Source organism: Aulostomus chinensis, chromosome 8 (genome assembly GCF_037954235.1).
Source record: "Aulostomus chinensis isolate RoL2024-O1b breed Wild chromosome 8, RoL_Achi_v1.0, whole genome shotgun sequence".
NCBI lineage: Eukaryota > Metazoa > Chordata > Actinopteri > Syngnathiformes > Aulostomidae > Aulostomus > Aulostomus chinensis.
Genome location: NC_141327.1, coordinates 30,582,174 through 30,600,185, shown reverse-complemented (window position 1 = coordinate 30,600,185; position 18,012 = coordinate 30,582,174). Strand labels below are relative to the sequence as shown.

Below are 18,012 nucleotides of genomic sequence, written 5' to 3'. Positions count from 1 at the left end.
CAATGAGGAGCTCTTCTGTGCTTGAAGAATCAGATATTTTGCATGGTGAGTTTGACAGCGCAGAGATTTGGTGAGAATCCACCGTGTTGGATTGGCAACAGCCAGTCAGACTTTAGTAATGCAGGGAAAACGCTAGCACGGATCAGAGGCTCCATGACTCTCAAGATATGATTCTTTAAGTTGATTGTCATTTAAAAAGAGATATTTGGAGACAATGACAGAATGGCAAAGCTGCTGCCTCCTCTGAGAGTTGACCACCTGAGTCACACACGCCAACATTCACAAAATTGCTCATTTGAAGGGAAATATCCCTCACACACACACACAAGTGAGTACAGTCGGTGCTTCTGCTGCTCATCCACACGGCTCCAAAGATTTCAGGCCTGTTCACTTTTTCACCTTTTATTGTAACTGCCATTTCCCCCAATCATCTACATTCTTCACCCATGATGACAAAGTTGAAACATTAGACATTTTTGGAAGTATATATCTTTAAAAAAGCAATCAGATTTGAATACATATCTAAAAACATGTTTTTAATTCAGAGGCTTTAACCTTAAAAATGGTTATTTCATCAATTTAATAATAAAATGTGCAAAAAGTGAAGCCAAGAAGCAAGTATCAATCTGAGGAGGGTTGATCCGGAAGTTCTGGCACTCACGAGCAGATGATTCGCTCAGAGACGGTGAAGGAGGGCGGCGTCTCCTGCAGGTCAGTTGGCCACCACAGCCAGGAAAGTTAGCAACAAACCGACGAGGCTGCACAATGTTTTCACCTTCATCTAAGCTGATAGTCCGCGTTTGCCTCTGACTCCTGCTCCGTTCGGCCCCAGATTCTCAAATGAACAATGATCTTATCTGCGATCCAGATCTGCGGCGATCTTCCTGTGTGCGAGCCCTCCCCTGCCTCATCTTAACTTCTGTAATTTGACTTCTTCTAGTTTGGGGTTGCGCTGCAGCTAACGAAGGAATGCTGTTCGCTCGAAGCGCCTCACTGGAGGAACTGAAGTGACCACAACAGTAATTCAACAGACGATGTATTTCCAATCTTACCACAGGACTTTTTGTGCCCACATCATAAATCATGAGTTTCCAACAATCAAAAAGCTGTTGTCAGTGAATAGGAATAAAATAAAGCTTTCTTAGCTCCACCTGCAGTGTTGAAGCAGAGACTTCCCATGTCCACCATGAAACAAGGTCCTGACTGGCTCTCAAGTTCTCGTGATGATGCTACTGACATGGAACGCAGATGTTGTGGCACCGCCACTGTAAGATCGGTGTGGTCATTTCACATATTGTTAGGAGATCGAGATTGTCTGACAGCTTCGACGCCATCGCCATCTCTATCTCTGTCACCAGAGTCAAGTATCAGTTTCACTCCTCAATCTTCATGTGTCATCTGAGGTATTCACATTAGCGTTAGCACAGCAGCTATCGCCTCAGTCCCCAGACACAATGCCTTGGGTTCTTAACCACTTGAATGCTCAGCAGTGTGTGTATGTGTGTGTATATCTGTCATGACAGCATATTCTTTATCCAAAAACCTAATTTTGACAGAATGAAAGGAAAAACAAGGAAACGGCAGCAAACAATAGTCGTACAAATCAACCAGTGCATTGTGTTCAAGTCCTCTGCAGGGTCAAGACATTTGCAGAGCGAGTTCCTCCTGCCAGCGGGTTTCATGGCGAGAACACCTCTTCAGTCCCACTTCAGGAGAGGCCGGATCCTCATCTTCTGCACTTCCTATCGATAGACTTCCCACCAGTTACTTTGCCTGGTTTCATTAGTCCAAATCCGCAGAAGTGGGTCTATCCCAGTCCCAAAGGACACAGAGATGTCCAGCAGCTGATGCTGTAAGACTGGCAGGCCAGTAGAGGTCAGGCCTTCATATAGAAACCTGGGGAGAGAGTCCTGTTACATGTCAGCCATGTGCTAACATGCTAGCTACATGCTAGTGGATGTAGCGGCTAAGTGCCAACAGATACTGTACATGGCTACAAGCTAGCAGCTACAAGCTATGCAGCTGGAAATTTCTCAGCCAAATTAACATTTTGATCTATTATCTGTTGTTCACAGTGCCTGACATGTTCTGATAACCATCTACCACCCTTGTAATGGGGTTGCAATGCTAACATTGGCTAATTAGCACAGATTGCTCAGTATTTTATATCCACTTCCACTGTTTTCACTTTCATCTGCTGAAAGATGCAAGGATCACAGATTTGTGACACACGAACAGCTTCCTCCCTGCTGCACGAGCAGGAGTACGAGCCAGACGGGCGGCGTGGTGAGAATGTTACAAATACCTTCATGAAGGACTCATACAAACCCACCGCAATAAATATGAATATACTTGTAAGAGCCTTGATTTGCTATTTGAATCATTGTAAAGTCACATGACCTTTTTCCCAGAAACAAGTCTGGAGGAACTTACTTGAGTCACGAAGACCTCCACTGCTACGTTTGGGACTCTGCTTCTGGTTCTAATCCGACCACCGTCCGGATGCTTTTGATCGACAGGTACATCTCTTCCTCGGGGTCGTAGTAATAAAACTTACTCAGATAGGAGATCAGCGGCCTGCAGAAAGGTGAGGTCACAGGTTGAGATAGTTGACTTGATAGGGAGGAGTCAGCGTTTGATTGAGCTTTAATAATAATATAATAATATAATAATAATAATATATAATATAAATGACTCATCCAGTGAGAGCACAAACACATCTAAAGACTCCTGAGGTGTTTCATCCATCCACCCATCATCCCTCCCTCCACCCATCATCCCTCCCTCCACCCATCATCCACCCTCATCCCTCCATCCACCCATCATCCACCCATCATCCCTCCATCCACCCATCATCCACCCATCATCCCTCCACCCACCCATCATCCCTCCCTCCAACCATCATCCCTCCATCCACCCATCATCCACCCTCATCCCTCCATCCACCCATCATCCCTCCCTCCACCCATCATCCCTCCATCCACCCATCATCCACCCTCATCCCTCCATCCACCCATCATCCACCCATCATCCCTCCCTCCACCCATCATCCCTCCATCCACCCATCATCCCTCCCTCCACCCATCATCCACCCATCATCCCTCCCTCCACCCATCATCCACCCATCATCCCTCCATCCACCCATCATCCACCCATCATCCCTCCATCCACCCATCATCCACCCATCATCCCTCCACCCACCCATCATCCCTCCCTCCAACCATCATCCCTCCATCCACCCATCATCCACCCTCATCCCTCCCTCCACCCATCATCCCTCCATCCACCCATCATCCACCCATCATCCCTCCATCCACCCATCATCCACCCATCATCCCTCCACCCACCCATCATCCCTCCCTCCAACCATCATCCCTCCATCCACCCATCATCCACCCTCATCCCTCCCTCCACCCATCATCCCTCCATCCACCCATCATCCACCCATCATCCCTCCATCCACCCATCATCCACCCATCATCCCTCCACCCACCCATCATCCCTCCCTCCAACCATCATCCCTCCATCCACCCATCATCCACCCTCATCCCTCCATCCACCCATCATCCACCCATCATCCCTCCCTCCACCCATCATCCCTCCATCCACCCATCATCCCTCCCTCCACCCATCATCCACCCATCATCCCTCCATCCACCCATCATCCACCCATCATCCCTCCATCCACCCATCATCCCTCCCTCCAACCCTCATCCCTCCATCCACCCATCATCCCTCCCTCCACCCATCATCCCTCCATCCACCCATCATCCACCCTCATCCCTCCATCCACCCATCATCCACCCTCATCCCTCCATCCACCCTCATCCCTCCATCCACCCATCATCCACCCTCATCCCTCCATCCACCCTCATCCCTCCATCCACCCATCATCCCTCCATCCAGATGGGTGGATGGAGGGATGATGGGTGGATGGATGGGGATACATAAGCAGGTACTCCCTCCTACTACATCTTGTGTGTAATGTAATTTTATTTGTGTGGTATTTGATTATTGACGGTGTTAAAGAGGTTTCATCTTTATTTTCGTTTTCTTCTACAAAGTTCACATTTATGAAATCCTAGATTTTATTGATCATTCGTCTGTCCGATTCGATCTGCTTCAACTTCTTCATAGTTTCAGTTGCATAAACAGTATTGAACTGTTCAGTGTTTCCTCTTGAATTTTTCTACCTTTCACACTGCAAAAACATTCACTTTTTTGCAGTGGAGCTGAAGAGAGAAAATCTATTATTTAATAACAGTTAAAACATCACGCAATCGAAACTTATCATCAGTCTATGGGATACCTGCCGGTTAAGTCAGCCTGGATCAAAGCACATGTACGTGAATCTCAGGTGAACATGTCAGGTGGAGATCTGGTTGATCACGTGAGCACACGAGTACCTGGGCAGTGGAAGCTCCTGGATGTGATCGATGCGCACGATCTGTCGGATGCAGAAGCGGCAGAGGTGCTGAAGCGACTTAACGTTGCTGAAGCGAGAGACGGGATACAGCAGCTGAACCGGGGTGGGCGGGAGTCCTGGAACACAGGCGCATGTGAGGATGAACACGTGAGGACGAACACGTGAAGTTAGACTTCCAGCCGATCAACAGAAAGTTGATCTCTTCTATTCATGTGGGATTGTTGCATACGTTCCCTTCATGCTCACCTGACCAGTCACCTCTGCAGGTAAACTCAAGGACTTCAATGTTTATTATCAGGAACCTTTTGTCTTGTCTTCATTCTAACGTGATGCACTTCATGTCAGGCTGCGGAGACTCAACACTCTCTCCTGTCATTGTACTTTGCACTTGAAGGAGGCGGAATTTTTCCATCTTTTGTGGTGACGCTCACTTTGAAGAGGTAACACGTCCATGATATTGGAGTTTGTGTTTGGAACATGTCACGTGTTCAAGGACTACAGACAGAAATTAGCTAATTCTTGTGCATCCTTTTATTCCCTGTGAATAATTAATGTTCAATTAAACACCATCCTTTTTCCAAATAAACTGGATAAACTAAACCAAGAAGATCATTGGTACGTATGGTGTGTGCCCCCCCTTTTATATACGTATAATGAATCAGAGAAAATACATTGAATCTACTATCATCGATAAAATAACTTTTTAGTGGATCGATAACGTATTTTTACTCTCAGACTTCCCTCATCAAGTCAAGACACGGCCCTGTGTTGAAGAACTCAATGTGTTTCTGCAGCAGCTACCAGTGTCAGAGCCATTTCTAGTGGGGGGGTGACTTGGCGATGCCAGGTGAGAGGCCCGGTGTGCACATGGACTGTGGCTAAGGTGGGACGCAAGTGATGTAAACCACTCAGCATGTCTGGAGGCACCTGAATACGCTCACATCCTCTCAGCTGATGCCTGGGATACAGAAGGAGGTGCAGCCAAAAAAGTTTGGGAACCGCTGGTCTACAGGTTTGTGATTTAATTATAATTAATTAATAAAAAAATGCCAAAGTAACTGCATTGTAATACTGATCAAGTAGAAAGGAGGACTTACTGCTTTGTCAGTCTTTCCTTGACAGGACAGTCACACAACTTTTAAATGCTTGGTGACTGAGGGCCTTTCTGAGTCCATCAGAATGCTTCTGTGTGACTCTTCAAACTTTGACAGAATTTCCTCACATCTGTAAACCTTTCTTGGGTTTCATTAAATGTGAAGGTGTATCTTACAGCTGAATTTTGTATTTGGACACAATTTCTTCACACATTCTCATCAAACCACGAAATGAATGTCCTCACCACGGACTGACAGCGTATCATAAAAGTCTCATTGCGACCTCGTCATGTTGACTGCTTAGCGAGAGCAACACAGTCATGAAGCAGGCAGGCCACTGCAGACATACATCAGCTCTCAGGCACTTCTCACAAAGTGCCACCCCACTTCCATTTTTGATCGGCTGCCTGTAAACATATGAACTCTATTTTACCTGGAACTCTGGAGCGCAGGAAGTAGAGGAATTTGCCGTTCTTGGAGTGCATGATGGCTCGCTCGATGAACTCTACCACTGAATGGCAGCGGTCCTCAAACTTTGGGTGACACCACAAGCTGAAGGTCCCTGCAGATGGAGGGAGAGGTTTTCCTCTATGAATCATTGCCTCATCTTCCCAGCTTCCAGTGTCTATGCTAAGCTAAGCCACCGCTACCAGCTCCAGTACCATCCATCCATCCATCGTCATCTTCCGCTTATTCCTACACATTAAGGGTCGCGGGGGGTGGAGCCTATCCCAGCGTCAACAGGCGAGAGGCGGGGTTCACCCTGGACAGGTCGCCAGTCCATGGCAGGGCCAACACACAGAGACGAACAACCATTCACACTCACAGTCACACCTACGGTCAATTTAGAGTCTGGATTAACCTGGTCCCTCTTGATGTCTTTGGACTGTGGAGGAAGCTGGAGTACCAGAGAGAACCCAGCAGGAACAGGGAGAACATGGAGACTCCAGCTCCAGTACCAATAGGGAAAAACACGCAGTAAGCGCCATATTTGTATCTTATTTTCCCCCAAATGGAATTACAAGGTGGCGGCCCGGCAGAGCAGTGGTCCTGATGGATGGATGATGGATGGATGGATGGATGGATGAATGGATGGATGGATGGAAGGAGGGATGGATGGATGGATGGATGAATGGATGGATGGATGGAAGGATGGATGGATGGATGATGGATGGATGGATAAATGGATGGAGGGATGAATGGATGGATGGATAAAGGGATGGATGATGGATGAATGGATGGATGATGGATGGATGGAAGGATGGATGGATGGATGGATAAATGGATGGATGGATGATGGATGGATGGATGATGGATGGATGGATAAATGGATGGAGGGATGAATGGATGGATGGATGGATAAATGGATGGAGGGATGGATGATGGACAAATGGATGGATGATGGATGGATGGATAAATGGATGGAGGGATGAATGGATGGATGGATGGATAAATGGATGGAGGGATGGATGATGGACAAATGGATGGAGGGATGAATGGATGATGGACGGATGGATGATGGATGGATGGATGATGGATGGATGGATGGATAAATGAATGGAGGGATGGAGGGGTGGAGGGATAAATGGAAGGATGGATGGATGGATGATGGATGGATGGATAAATGGATGGAGGGATGAATGGATGGATGGATAAAGGGATGGATGATGGATGAATGGATGGATGATGGATGGATGGAAGGATGGATGGATGGATGGATAAATGGATGGATGGATGATGGATGGATGGATGATGGATGGATGGATAAATGGATGGAGGGATGAATGGATGGATGGATGGATAAATGGATGGAGGGATGGATGATGGACAAATGGATGGATGATGGATGGATGGATAAATGGATGGAGGGATGAATGGATGGATGGATGGATAAATGGATGGAGGGATGGATGATGGACAAATGGATGGAGGGATGAATGGATGATGGACGGATGGATGAATGGATGGATGGATGATGGATGGATGGATGGATAAATGAATGGAGGGATGAATGGATGGAGGGGTGGAGGGATAAATGGATGGATGAATGGATGGATAGATGGATGATGGATGGATGGAGGGATAAATGGATGGATGAATGGATGGATGGATGGAGGGATGATGGATGGATGGATGGATGGATGGATGGAGGGATGATGGATGGATGGATGGAGGGATGATGGATGGATGATGGATGGAAGGATGGATGGAGGGATGGATCGATAAATAGATGGATGGAAGGATGGATGAATGGATGGATGGATAAATGGATGGAGGGATGGATGATGAATTGATGGATGGATGGATAGATGGATGGATAAATGGATGGAGGGATGAATGGATGGATAAATGGATGGATGGAAGGATTGATGGATGGATGGAGGGATGGATTGATGGATAGATTGATGATGGATGGATGGATGGATGATGGATGGAGGGATGAATGGATGATGGAGGGATGGATGATAGATGGATGGATGATGGATGGATGGATGGAGGGATGGATGGATGATGGAGGGATGGATGATGGATGGATGATGGATGGATGGATGATGAACGGATGGAGGGATGGATGATGGATGGATGGATGGATGGATGATAGATGGATGGATGATGAATGGATGGAGGGATGGATGATAGATGGATGGATGGATGGATGGAGGGATGAATGGATGATGGATGGATGGATGATGGATGGATGGATGGATGGATGATGGATGGATGGATAAATGGATGGAGGGATGAATGGATGGATGGATAAATGGATGGAGGGATGGATGATGGACGAATGGATGGAGGGATGAATGGATGGAGGGATGGATGATGGACGAATGGATGGAGGGATGAATGGATGATGGAGGGATGGATGATGGATGGATGGATGGATGGATGATGGATGGATGGATGGAGGGATGAATGGATGATGGAGGGATGGATGATAGATGGAGGGATGATGGATGGATGGATGGATGGAGGGATGAATGGAAGGATGGAGGGATGAATGATGGATGGATGGAAGGAGGGATGAATGGATGGATGGAGGGATGAATAGAAGGATGGAGGGATGGATGATGGATGGATGGATGGATGGATGGATGGATGGAAGGATGGAGGGATGGATGATGGATGGATGGAAGGAGGGATGAATGGATGGATGGATGGAAGGATGGAGGGATGGATGATGGATGGATGGAAGGAGGGATGAATGGATGGATGGAAGGAGGGATGAATGGATGGATGGAGGGATGAATGGAAGGATGGAGGGATGGATGATGGATGGATGGAAGGAGGGATGGATGGAAGGATGGAGGGATGGATGATGGATGGATGGAAGGAGGGATGAATGATGGAGGGATGGATGGAAGGATGGAGGGATGGATGATGGATGGATGGAAGGAGGGATGAATGGATGGAGGGATGGATGGAAGGATGGAGGGATGGATGATGGATGGATGGAAGGAGGGATGAATGGATGGTGGGATGGATGGAAGGATGGAGGGATGGATGATGGATGGATGGAAGGAGGGATGAATGGATGGAGGGATGGATGGAAGGATGGAGGGATGGATGATGGATGGATGGAAGGAGGGATGAATGGATGGAGGGATGGATGATGGAATTACAAAGTATGAATACGCATTTCACTGATTCTTATGTTCAAAAAGAGGTTTGTGTACTTCAAACAATGAACTGAGGAGACTTAGTAACATTTGGCAGTGTTGCCTCCCTCAGCCAGTGACTCGAAGGCTGATGAGTGCGACAGCGCCACTCATCAGGAGCAGTCAGCTGTTGAGTATCTTGCTCTAGGACACTTACAGGTATCAATCCGACAATGCTCCGTTTAGAAGACTGACACGAGACCTCCTGAGCCAAATCAATGACATCATTAACCTCAGAGTAATGCAGATGAAGCTAATGGCAAAGCTAACGGTAGCATGGACCAACAATATCAACAAACAGGGCCTAGAAAGGTGAATCAGCACAGTTGTTGTGTAACAGCAGCCTGTCAGACGTCACGCCTCCAAACACGTGTGGTCACGTTGATGTGAATGAGTTGTGTCGGCTGTGACCCCATGTTTGAGTAAGGGTCCAGAATCCTGTAGTAGTGATGTGTGTGTGTGTGTGTGTGTGTGTGTGTGTGTGTGTGTGTGTGTGTGTGTGTCTCACCCCGGTAGTGCTCCATGCGTGTGTGATGAGTCACCCCTTGCGAGCGGAAGCTGAGGCTCAGGATGTACCTGGGATCTGAACTGTCTCGGACCAGAAACGAACCATCGGGTTTCCCCTTCAGCTTCATCTCTGCATCCTCCCAGTTCATGGGGCCCCAGTACCAGCCGCACTGCAGGGACGGAGGAGACAGAGGAGACGCTCGTTCACACACCACCACTGAGCAAGTTGGTGTTCATCCCTGATACGTTTAGCACAAACCATCTTCCTCCCACTTAACAAACTATTTTCCAAACAAAACAATATGAAAGAAAAATCTGCACTGTTTTCTGCTTCTCATGTCGACTGATAGTAAATTACATTTGCAGAGAAATTTCAGGTACTATTGTTATTATCAGGCTGTCTGACCTTCTCCAGCTCCCTCAGGCTGGCGGTGAAATTACTGGCTTCAGATCTCCGAAGGGCGCACAGCATGGGGGGTGGAGCCTGTCTGGCAGTGGGTGGAGCATCAGCCAATGATTGGTTTGAATGAGGAAGTGCCCGCAGGAAGGCGTCTGATTCAGAGAGATAGAATTTAAGAGCATGAAGCAGCCTTGATATAAACCTTATGGAAAGAGAGCACAGGGAAGATGGGTGGACTACATTTCCCATCAGCCCACAATTATGTCTTACCATTGAGGCTGAGACTGTGCTGGATGGAGGTGTGGGAGGGGGGAGGAGGAGGGGGGAGAGGCAAGGGGAGGGACTGCAGGGAGGCTCCCATAACGCTCACTAGGAAAGGCCCAGGCTGAGGCCCGGCTATGTCATCTGGGGACAGGAAAGACAGCAGGAAAAGGGGAAGGAAGACAAGAGAGACAAGACGGAGAAAGAGGAAGGAGGATGGAGGAGAGGAAGGAGGGAATGAAAGATGTCCAACACTCAGAAAGCTTTGCATCAGTGACGTGACCCTGTCGTACACATGGGTGCTAATCAGCACTGCCAGGAAAACAAAACCCGGGTCAACTTTGAAATTGCAGGCTGTCATATGATGAGTGGGCGGAGCTTGTTGTCACCAGTGGGAAATTTCACCAGCCTTTGTCCTCTCAGCCCTAAATTCAATCATCTGTTCTGAGATGGAAAATCAGAAACCCGTCACTGTCCTCCACGCTGCTGCTGGGACAGCGACCAAAGACTGCGTACGAGCCCAAGAGGCCTCACTCTGCTGCTGTTCTGACCACGCTGGCGCCTCAGTGTGACATCATGTGACGCCGGGAAAAACGGCAAGAAGTCGACCAATCGGCTTGAACGGGATTTAAAACCCAGGGTGTTTGTGCGAGACCTGCAGTACTGTGAAGAACCGAATATATCAGACATTTTTATGAGAATTTGGCCAGGATTCTACCACCGTTTCACAGTTTCACTGATCAAATGAAGAAAACTCATCTACGAGTCAGTCTGAGGGACAAATCTTTGGTGCAGCTTGTTGACGGGTCAGAGAGTGGCTGTGAAACGTAAAACATAAAACGCTCCTTGTGTCCTGATACTTACGTTTCATTTAATCATGTATTTCTTGTTGGGAGAGGAGCCCTCCTCCACCGGGCGTCTCTGGCTGGTTGTGGTGTGTTTACCCGTCTGAACAACTTCAAGTGTGCTCAACTGATTCCAGAGCAAACCTGAACTAAAGCTAGGAAACAAATTAGCCTGACCATCAACACCCCCCCCCCCCCCCATCAGATTGAGGCAGACAACAACAACTTGCTTGTGTCTGAGATCCAGAAACCTTTCACTTAACACAGCAACAGCCTTTACTCCTGTGGTTGTCAGCTGATGAGGAGATAAACTCAAACGCTAACGCCGTTTACGCCGGTAAATCTCTCCCTGCAGACAGGAGCAACGAGCCAGAAAGAAGGATGCACGAGTACCTAACAGACTTAGACTGCGGCGTGGAGGCGGGGGAGGCGTAGGGGGGTGTGGCGTGATCGTCCCTCGCCGAGAAATGTCCACATCCACCAGAGAAACCGTCTCACCTGATGCCAGAGAGCAGGAGGAGGAGGAGAGAGGAGAGGAGACAAGAGGGAGTGGAGGAGAGGAGAGAGAGAGAGAGAGGAGAGGAGGAGGAGAGAAGACAGAGAGAGAGGAGGAGAGAAGACAGAGAGAGAGGAGGAGAGTGAGGAGAAGAGGGGAGAGAGAGAGGAGAGGAGGAGAAGAGAGAGGAGGAGAGGGGAGAGAGAGAGGAGAGGAGGAGAAGAGAGAGGAGGAGAGGGGAGAGAGAGGAGAGGAGGAGAAGAGACAGCGAGAAGTCAAAAAGGGAAGACAGAATATTAACACCAGTTGTATTGTATTGTGTTGTATTGTGTTGTGTTGTATTGTATTGTGTTGTATTGTGTTGTGTTGTGTTGTGTTGTATTGTATTGTGTTGTATTGTGTTGTGTTGTGTTGTATTGTGTTGTACTGTGTTCTATTGTATTGTGTTGTGTTGTGTTGTAGTGTATTGTGTTGTATTGTGTTGTATTGTATTGTGTTGTATTGTGTTGTATTGTGTTGTACTGTGTTGTATTGTGTTGTGTTGTATTGTGTTGTATTGTGTTGTGTTGTATTGTGTTGTGTTGTAGTGTATTGTGTTGTATTGTGTTTTATTGTGTTGTGTTGTATTGTGTTGTACTGTGTTGTATTGTGTTGTGTTGTATTGTGTTGTGTTGTATTGTGTTGTAGTGTATTGTGTTGTATTGTGTTGTGTTGTATTGTGTTGAATTGTGTTGTGTTGTATTGTGTTGTATTGAATTGTGTTGTGTTGTATTGTGTTGTATTGTGTTGTACTGTGCTGTATTGTGTTGTGTTGTATTGTGTTGTATTGCATTTTGTTGTATTGTGTTGTATTGTGTTCTATTGTATTGTGTTGTATTGTGTTGTGTTTTATTGTGTTGCATTGTATTGTGTTGTATTGTATTGTGTTGTGTTATATTGTGTTGTGTTGTATTGTATAGTGTTGTGTTGTACTGTATTGTGTTGTATTGTGTTGTGTTTTATTGTGTTGTGTTTTATTGTGTTGTGTTATATTGTGTTGTATTGTATTGCGTTGTGTTGTATTGTATTGTGTTATGTGTTGTATTGTGTTGTGGTGTATTGTATTGTGTTGTATTGTGTTGTACTGTGTTGTATTGTGTTGTGTTGTATTTTATTGTGTTGTGTTGTATTGTGTTGTATCGTGTTGTACTGTGTTGTGTTTTATTGCGTTGTGTTGTATTGTGTTGTGTTGTGTTGTATTGTGTTGTGTTGTATTGTGTTGTGCTGTATTGTATTGTGTTGTATTGTGTTGTACTGTGTTGTGTTGTATTGTGTTGTATTGTGTTGTATTGTATTGTGTTGTGTTGTATTGTGTTGCATTGTATTGTGTTGTATTGTATTGTGTTGTATTGTGTTGTGTTGTATAGTGTTATACTGTGTTGTATTGTATTGTCTTGTATTGTGTTGTGTTGTATTGTATTGTGTTGTAGTGTATTGTGTTGTATTGTGTTGTGTTGTATTGTGTTGAATTGTGTTGTATTGTATTGTATTGTGTTGTGTTGTATTGTATTTTGTTGTATTGTGTTGTATTGTGTTGTGTTGTATTGTGTTGTGTTATATCGTGTTGTATTGTATTGTGTTGTGTTGTATTGTATTTTGTTGTATTGTGTTGTATTGTATTGTGTTGTGTTGTGTTTTATTGTGTTGTGTTGTATGTGTTGTGTTGTATTGTCTTGTGTTGTATTGTGTTGTACTGTGTTGTATTGTCTTGTGTTGTATTGTGTTGTACTGTGTTGTATTGTGTTGTATTGTGTTGTGTTTTATTGTGTTGTGTTGTATTGTGTTGTATTGTGTTGTGTTGTATTGTGTTGTGTTATATTGTGTTGTATTGTGTTGTACTGTGTTGTTTTATTGTGTTGAGTTGTGTTGTATTGTGTTGTGTTGTATTGTGTTGTGTTGTATTGTGTTGTGTTATATTGTGTTGTATTGTATTGTGTTGTGTTGTATTGTATTTTGTTGTATTGTGTTGTATTGTGTTGTGTTGTATTGTGTTGTGTTGTATTGTGTTGTGTTGTATTTTGTTGTGTTGTATTGTGTTGTGTTTTATTGTGTTGCATTGTATTGTGTTGTATTGTATTGTGTTGTGTTATATTGTGTTGTGTTGTATTGTATAGTGTTGTGTTGTATTGTATTGTGTTGTATTGTGTTGTGTTTTATTGTGTTGTGTTTTATTGTGTTGTTATATTGTGTTGTATTGTATTGTGTTGTATTGTGTTGTGTTGTATTGTATTGTGTTGTATTGTGTTGTGTTGTGTTATATTGTGTTGTGTTGTATTGTATAGTGTTGTGTTGTATTGTATTGTGTTGTATTGTGTTGTGTTTTATTGTGTTGTGTTTTATTGTGTTGTGTTATATTGTGTTGTATTGTATTGTGTTGTATTGTGTTGTGTTGTATTGTATTGTGTTGTATTGTGTTGTACTGTGTTGTATTGTGTTGTGTTGTATTGTGTTGTGTTGTAGTGTATTGTGTTGTATTGTGTTGTACTGTGTTGTATTGTGTTGTGTTGTATTGTGTTACATTGTATTGTATTGTGTTGTGTTGTATTGTGTTGTATTGTGTTGTACCGTGTAGTGTTTTATTGTGTTGTGTTGTATTGTGTTGTGTTTTATTGTGTTGTGTTATATTGTATTGTATTGTGTTGTATTGTGTTGTTTTGTATTGTGTTGTATTGTATTGTGTTGTATTGTGTTGCGTTGTATTGTGTTGTACTGTGTTATACTGTGTTGTATTGTGTTGTGTTGTATTGTGTTTCATTGTGTTGTGTTATATTGTGTTGTATTGTGTTGTACTGTGTTGTGTTGTATTGTGTTGTATTGTGTTGTGTTGTGTTGCATTGTATTGTGTTGTATTGTATTGTGTTGTATTGTGTTATGTTGTATTGTTATATACTGTGTTGTATTGTGTTGTGTTTCATTGTGTTGTGTTATATTGTGTTGTATTGTATTGTGTTGTGTTGTATTGTATTGTGTTGTGTTGTATTGTATTGTGTTGTGTTGTATTGTGTTGTGTTGTGTTGTATTGTGTTGTGTTGTATTGTGTTGTATTGTATTGTGTTGTGTTGTGTTGTATTGTGTTGTACTGTGTTATGTGTTATTGTGTTGTGTTGTATTGTCTTGTGTTGTATTGTATTGTGTTGTGTTATATTGTGTTGTATTGTATTGTGTTGTGTTGTATTGTATTTTGTTGTATTGTATTGTATTGTGTTGTGTTGTATTGTATTGTGTTGTGTTGTGTTGTGTTGTATTGTGTTGTGTTGTGTTGTGTTGTATTGTGTTGTGTGTTTTTTTATTGTGTTGCGATGTATTCATGCTGCCAGCATGGCGTGTTGACTCGTATAGCTTTAATATTTCTGTCTAATCTGAGGTTGACACAGAGGAGGGTTCACGAGGCTCCAGAACCGGCACCAACGGACAGATGATCCACCAGAGGAACGTGAAAGCACAGTCCCACTCTAACCACCAGGATCATGCCCCATCAAGAAGTCAGCATGTCAGGAATGAGGTATTTGTAGTCCAATGGGAAGTCAGCATGCCAGGAATGAGGTATTTGTAGTCCAACGGCAAGTCAGCCTGTCAGGAATGAGATATTTGTAGTCCATTGGGAAGTCAGCATGTCAGGAATGAGGTATTTGTAGTCCAATGGGAAGTCAGCATGCCAGGAATGAGGTATTTGTAGTCCATTGGGAAGTCAGCATGCCAGGGAGGAGATATTTGTAGTCCATTGGCAAGTCAGCATGTCAGGAATGAGGTATTTGTAGTCCATTGGGAAGTCAACGTGTCAGGAATGAGATATTTGTAGTCCAATGGCAAGTCAGCATGGCCGGGAATGAGGTATTTGTAGTCAATTGGGAAGTCATCATGTCAGGAATGAGATATTTGTAGTCCAACGGCAAGTCAGCATGTCAGGAATGAGATTTTTGTAGTCCAATGGGAAGTCAGCGTGTCAGGAATGAGATATTTGTAGTCCAACAGGAAGTCAGCATGCCAAGGAGGAGATATTTGTAGTCCATTAGCAAGTCAGCATGTCAGGAATGAGGTATTTGTAGTCCATTGGGAAGTCAACATGTCAGGAATGAGATATTTGTAGTCCATTTGGAAGTCATCATGTCAGGAATGAGATATTTGTAGTCCAACGGCAAGTCAGCATGTCAGGAATGAGATTTTTGTAGTCCAATGGGAAGTCAGCGTGTCAGGAATGAGATATTTGTAGTCCAACAGGAAGTCAGCATGCCAAGGAGGAGATATTTGTAGTCCATTAGCAAGTCAGCATGTCAGGAATGAGGTATTTGTAGTCCATTGGGAAGTCAACATGTCAGGAATGAGATATTTGTAGTCCATTTGGAAGTCAACATGTCAGGAATGAGATATTTGTAGTCCATTTGGAAGTCAGCATGCCAGGGAGGAGATATTTGTAGTCCAGCCTTATCTCAACAAAACAAAAAAATCATCTTGACACAATACCTTTAAAATATACCTGCTTTTACAGCCATTCTCACCTTGTGCATAAAACAATGCAACATATTTATTACTATGTAGATTTGTATGCCAACCAATCTACAACTTAACTAGGAAAGAGGAAGTAATGTCTCTTATCCTGCTGACAAGAGTTGACAGGCAAAATGTTTCAGTCACATTTTCAATTAAGAGTAAAAGCCAAATTCACACTGATACGGACAGATTTATGCTCTCATCATTCTGCCACCAAATGTCTCCAAGCAGAACATCTCAGGATCAAGACTTCGTTCCAAAAAAATCAGCTTATTAGTGGTCTGGAGGCACGTGTGAGCCTCTGAAGAGAGGAGAGGTTCAGAGTGGAAGGAGAAGAACCAACGCAGAAAGAGTGAGCAGTTCTTACCAGTGAAAGCAGAGAGGGAGGCGGGGGAGAAGGCACTGAGGGCCCTGGTCAGTCTAGGCTGGTTGTGGCTGAAGGACAAGAGAGATGGATGATGAGGAGGAGAAGAAGAAGAAGGAGCGTTAAAGCACAGAGAAGAAGAGTCATTTGCTGTCTGATGCTCTCAGCTGGAGTGGAAAGCAGAAGGACCTCAGCTGAGGGGAGGAAGCTTGAAGCCATGACCAGAGACACGAGCAGCAGAGAAGCCCTGAAGGGGATGTGTGACCCAGCCGGACCCCCACCCTGCTGGAGCCAGACTGGCCTCCTGCCCCTCACCCTCCCACCTTCAGGTTGAGAACCATCATATTCTGGTTTTATTGGCGATTTACTGCTCTGAGAACCGTTTGGTCTTTCATGCTCCCATTAATTCATTTCCACCTCATCGCTGTGAGACAGGTTTGTTCTCAGGGGGATCTCACCTGTCTGCGTCCTGCTCCGGACCGGAAGCGCTCACCATGTCAAGGAGACTTCCGGCGGAAGACACTGAGTAGGTCACCGAGGGCCTTTTGTCCAAGATGTGACTGGAGCCACTGCAGCTCTTAGTCCGGAACAGTCTGCTCAGGCGGACCTTTAACGAGCCTTTCTTCGATCTCCCCGGAGCTCGAAAGCTCTTATCGCCCGCCGCGCGGCCCGCGGGGGTCCGCGGCGCGCTGGCGCACCGCTCCGGCCGCCGCCTGGGTGACGACCCCGGGCTCTGGCACGGAGAGCTCTGTACCGGCGTGGGTGACGGGGACAGAGCCTGGCTGGCGACACCGGGATCCCCGGTGCTCACCTCGTCGAGCCCGCACACCTGCGCCGCCGCCCCCGGGGCCAGGTCCTCCACCTGCCTCCTGAGCTCCGCCCGGAAGCTGCTGATGGAGAAGGCTCCGGACACCGTCTGCTCCACTTCTCCTTTCCTGTGATGCAGAAACTCGCGGCGGCTGTTCTCGGCGTCCGGACCATCGTCCAGGCCCAGACCAGCGACCTCGTCGCTTCCCAGCCCCTCCAGTACCAGCAGGGCATCGCTGGTCTCAGTGGGGTCATCCCCGGGGTCGACCCCTCCCCCTCCCGGCCCGTGGGCCCCTTGGCACGAGCACTGCGGGAGCTCTCCAGCTTTGAGCAGCATGTTGGGCACGGCACCGACCCCCAGCTCCCCGAACCTGCGGGCCAGCCCGAACACGGCTCCTTCCCCGTCCCCGGCGGCGCATCCCAGCCGGGAGTCGATCACGGCCAGCGGGTGGCTTCTGGCCGCAAGCAGGGGCCAGTCGGGGGGGCTGCTGAGGAGGCGATGCCGGTGGCACAGCTCCGCTGCCTCCTGCACATCCGCAGAGACCGAACCTGGCGGATGCCCCCCCAGTGCCCGGTCCAGCCGGTTCTGCTGCCGCTGGACGTCCACGGGATTTATGGTGTTGTTG

The 18,012-nt window shown here is 46.0% G+C and overlaps 1 protein-coding gene across 3 annotated transcripts in view; it reads right to left on the bottom strand.

Moving 5' to 3' along the window:
- Window positions 1–212: 212 nt before the first annotated feature.
- The window catches only part of socs7 (suppressor of cytokine signaling 7), a 19,075-nt gene continuing 1,275 nt past the window's right edge, over window positions 213–18,012 (bottom strand). Inside the window, exons 1-10 of one of the 3 annotated variants that reach the window (XM_086212431.1) lie at window positions 17,038–18,012; window positions 16,583–16,650; window positions 11,586–11,690; window positions 10,357–10,491; window positions 10,093–10,238; window positions 9,688–9,856; window positions 5,954–6,082; window positions 4,407–4,542; window positions 2,434–2,577; window positions 213–1,910 (exon numbers count right to left, since the gene is read on the bottom strand). The exon at window positions 17,038–18,012 is cut by the window's right edge and continues 1,275 nt beyond it. In XM_086212431.1, the coding sequence (XP_086068557.1) occupies window positions 2,457–2,577; window positions 4,407–4,542; window positions 5,954–6,082; window positions 9,688–9,856; window positions 10,093–10,238; window positions 10,357–10,491; window positions 11,586–11,690; window positions 16,583–16,650; window positions 17,038–18,012 (1,984 nt within the window). In that variant the 3' untranslated portion in view covers window positions 213–1,910; window positions 2,434–2,456. The remainder of the gene's footprint in view (window positions 1,911–2,433; window positions 2,578–4,406; window positions 4,543–5,953; window positions 6,083–9,687; window positions 9,857–10,092; window positions 10,239–10,356; window positions 10,492–11,585; window positions 11,691–16,582; window positions 16,651–17,037) is intronic. The other 2 variants (XM_086212430.1, XM_086212433.1) reach the window with 2 other exon arrangements.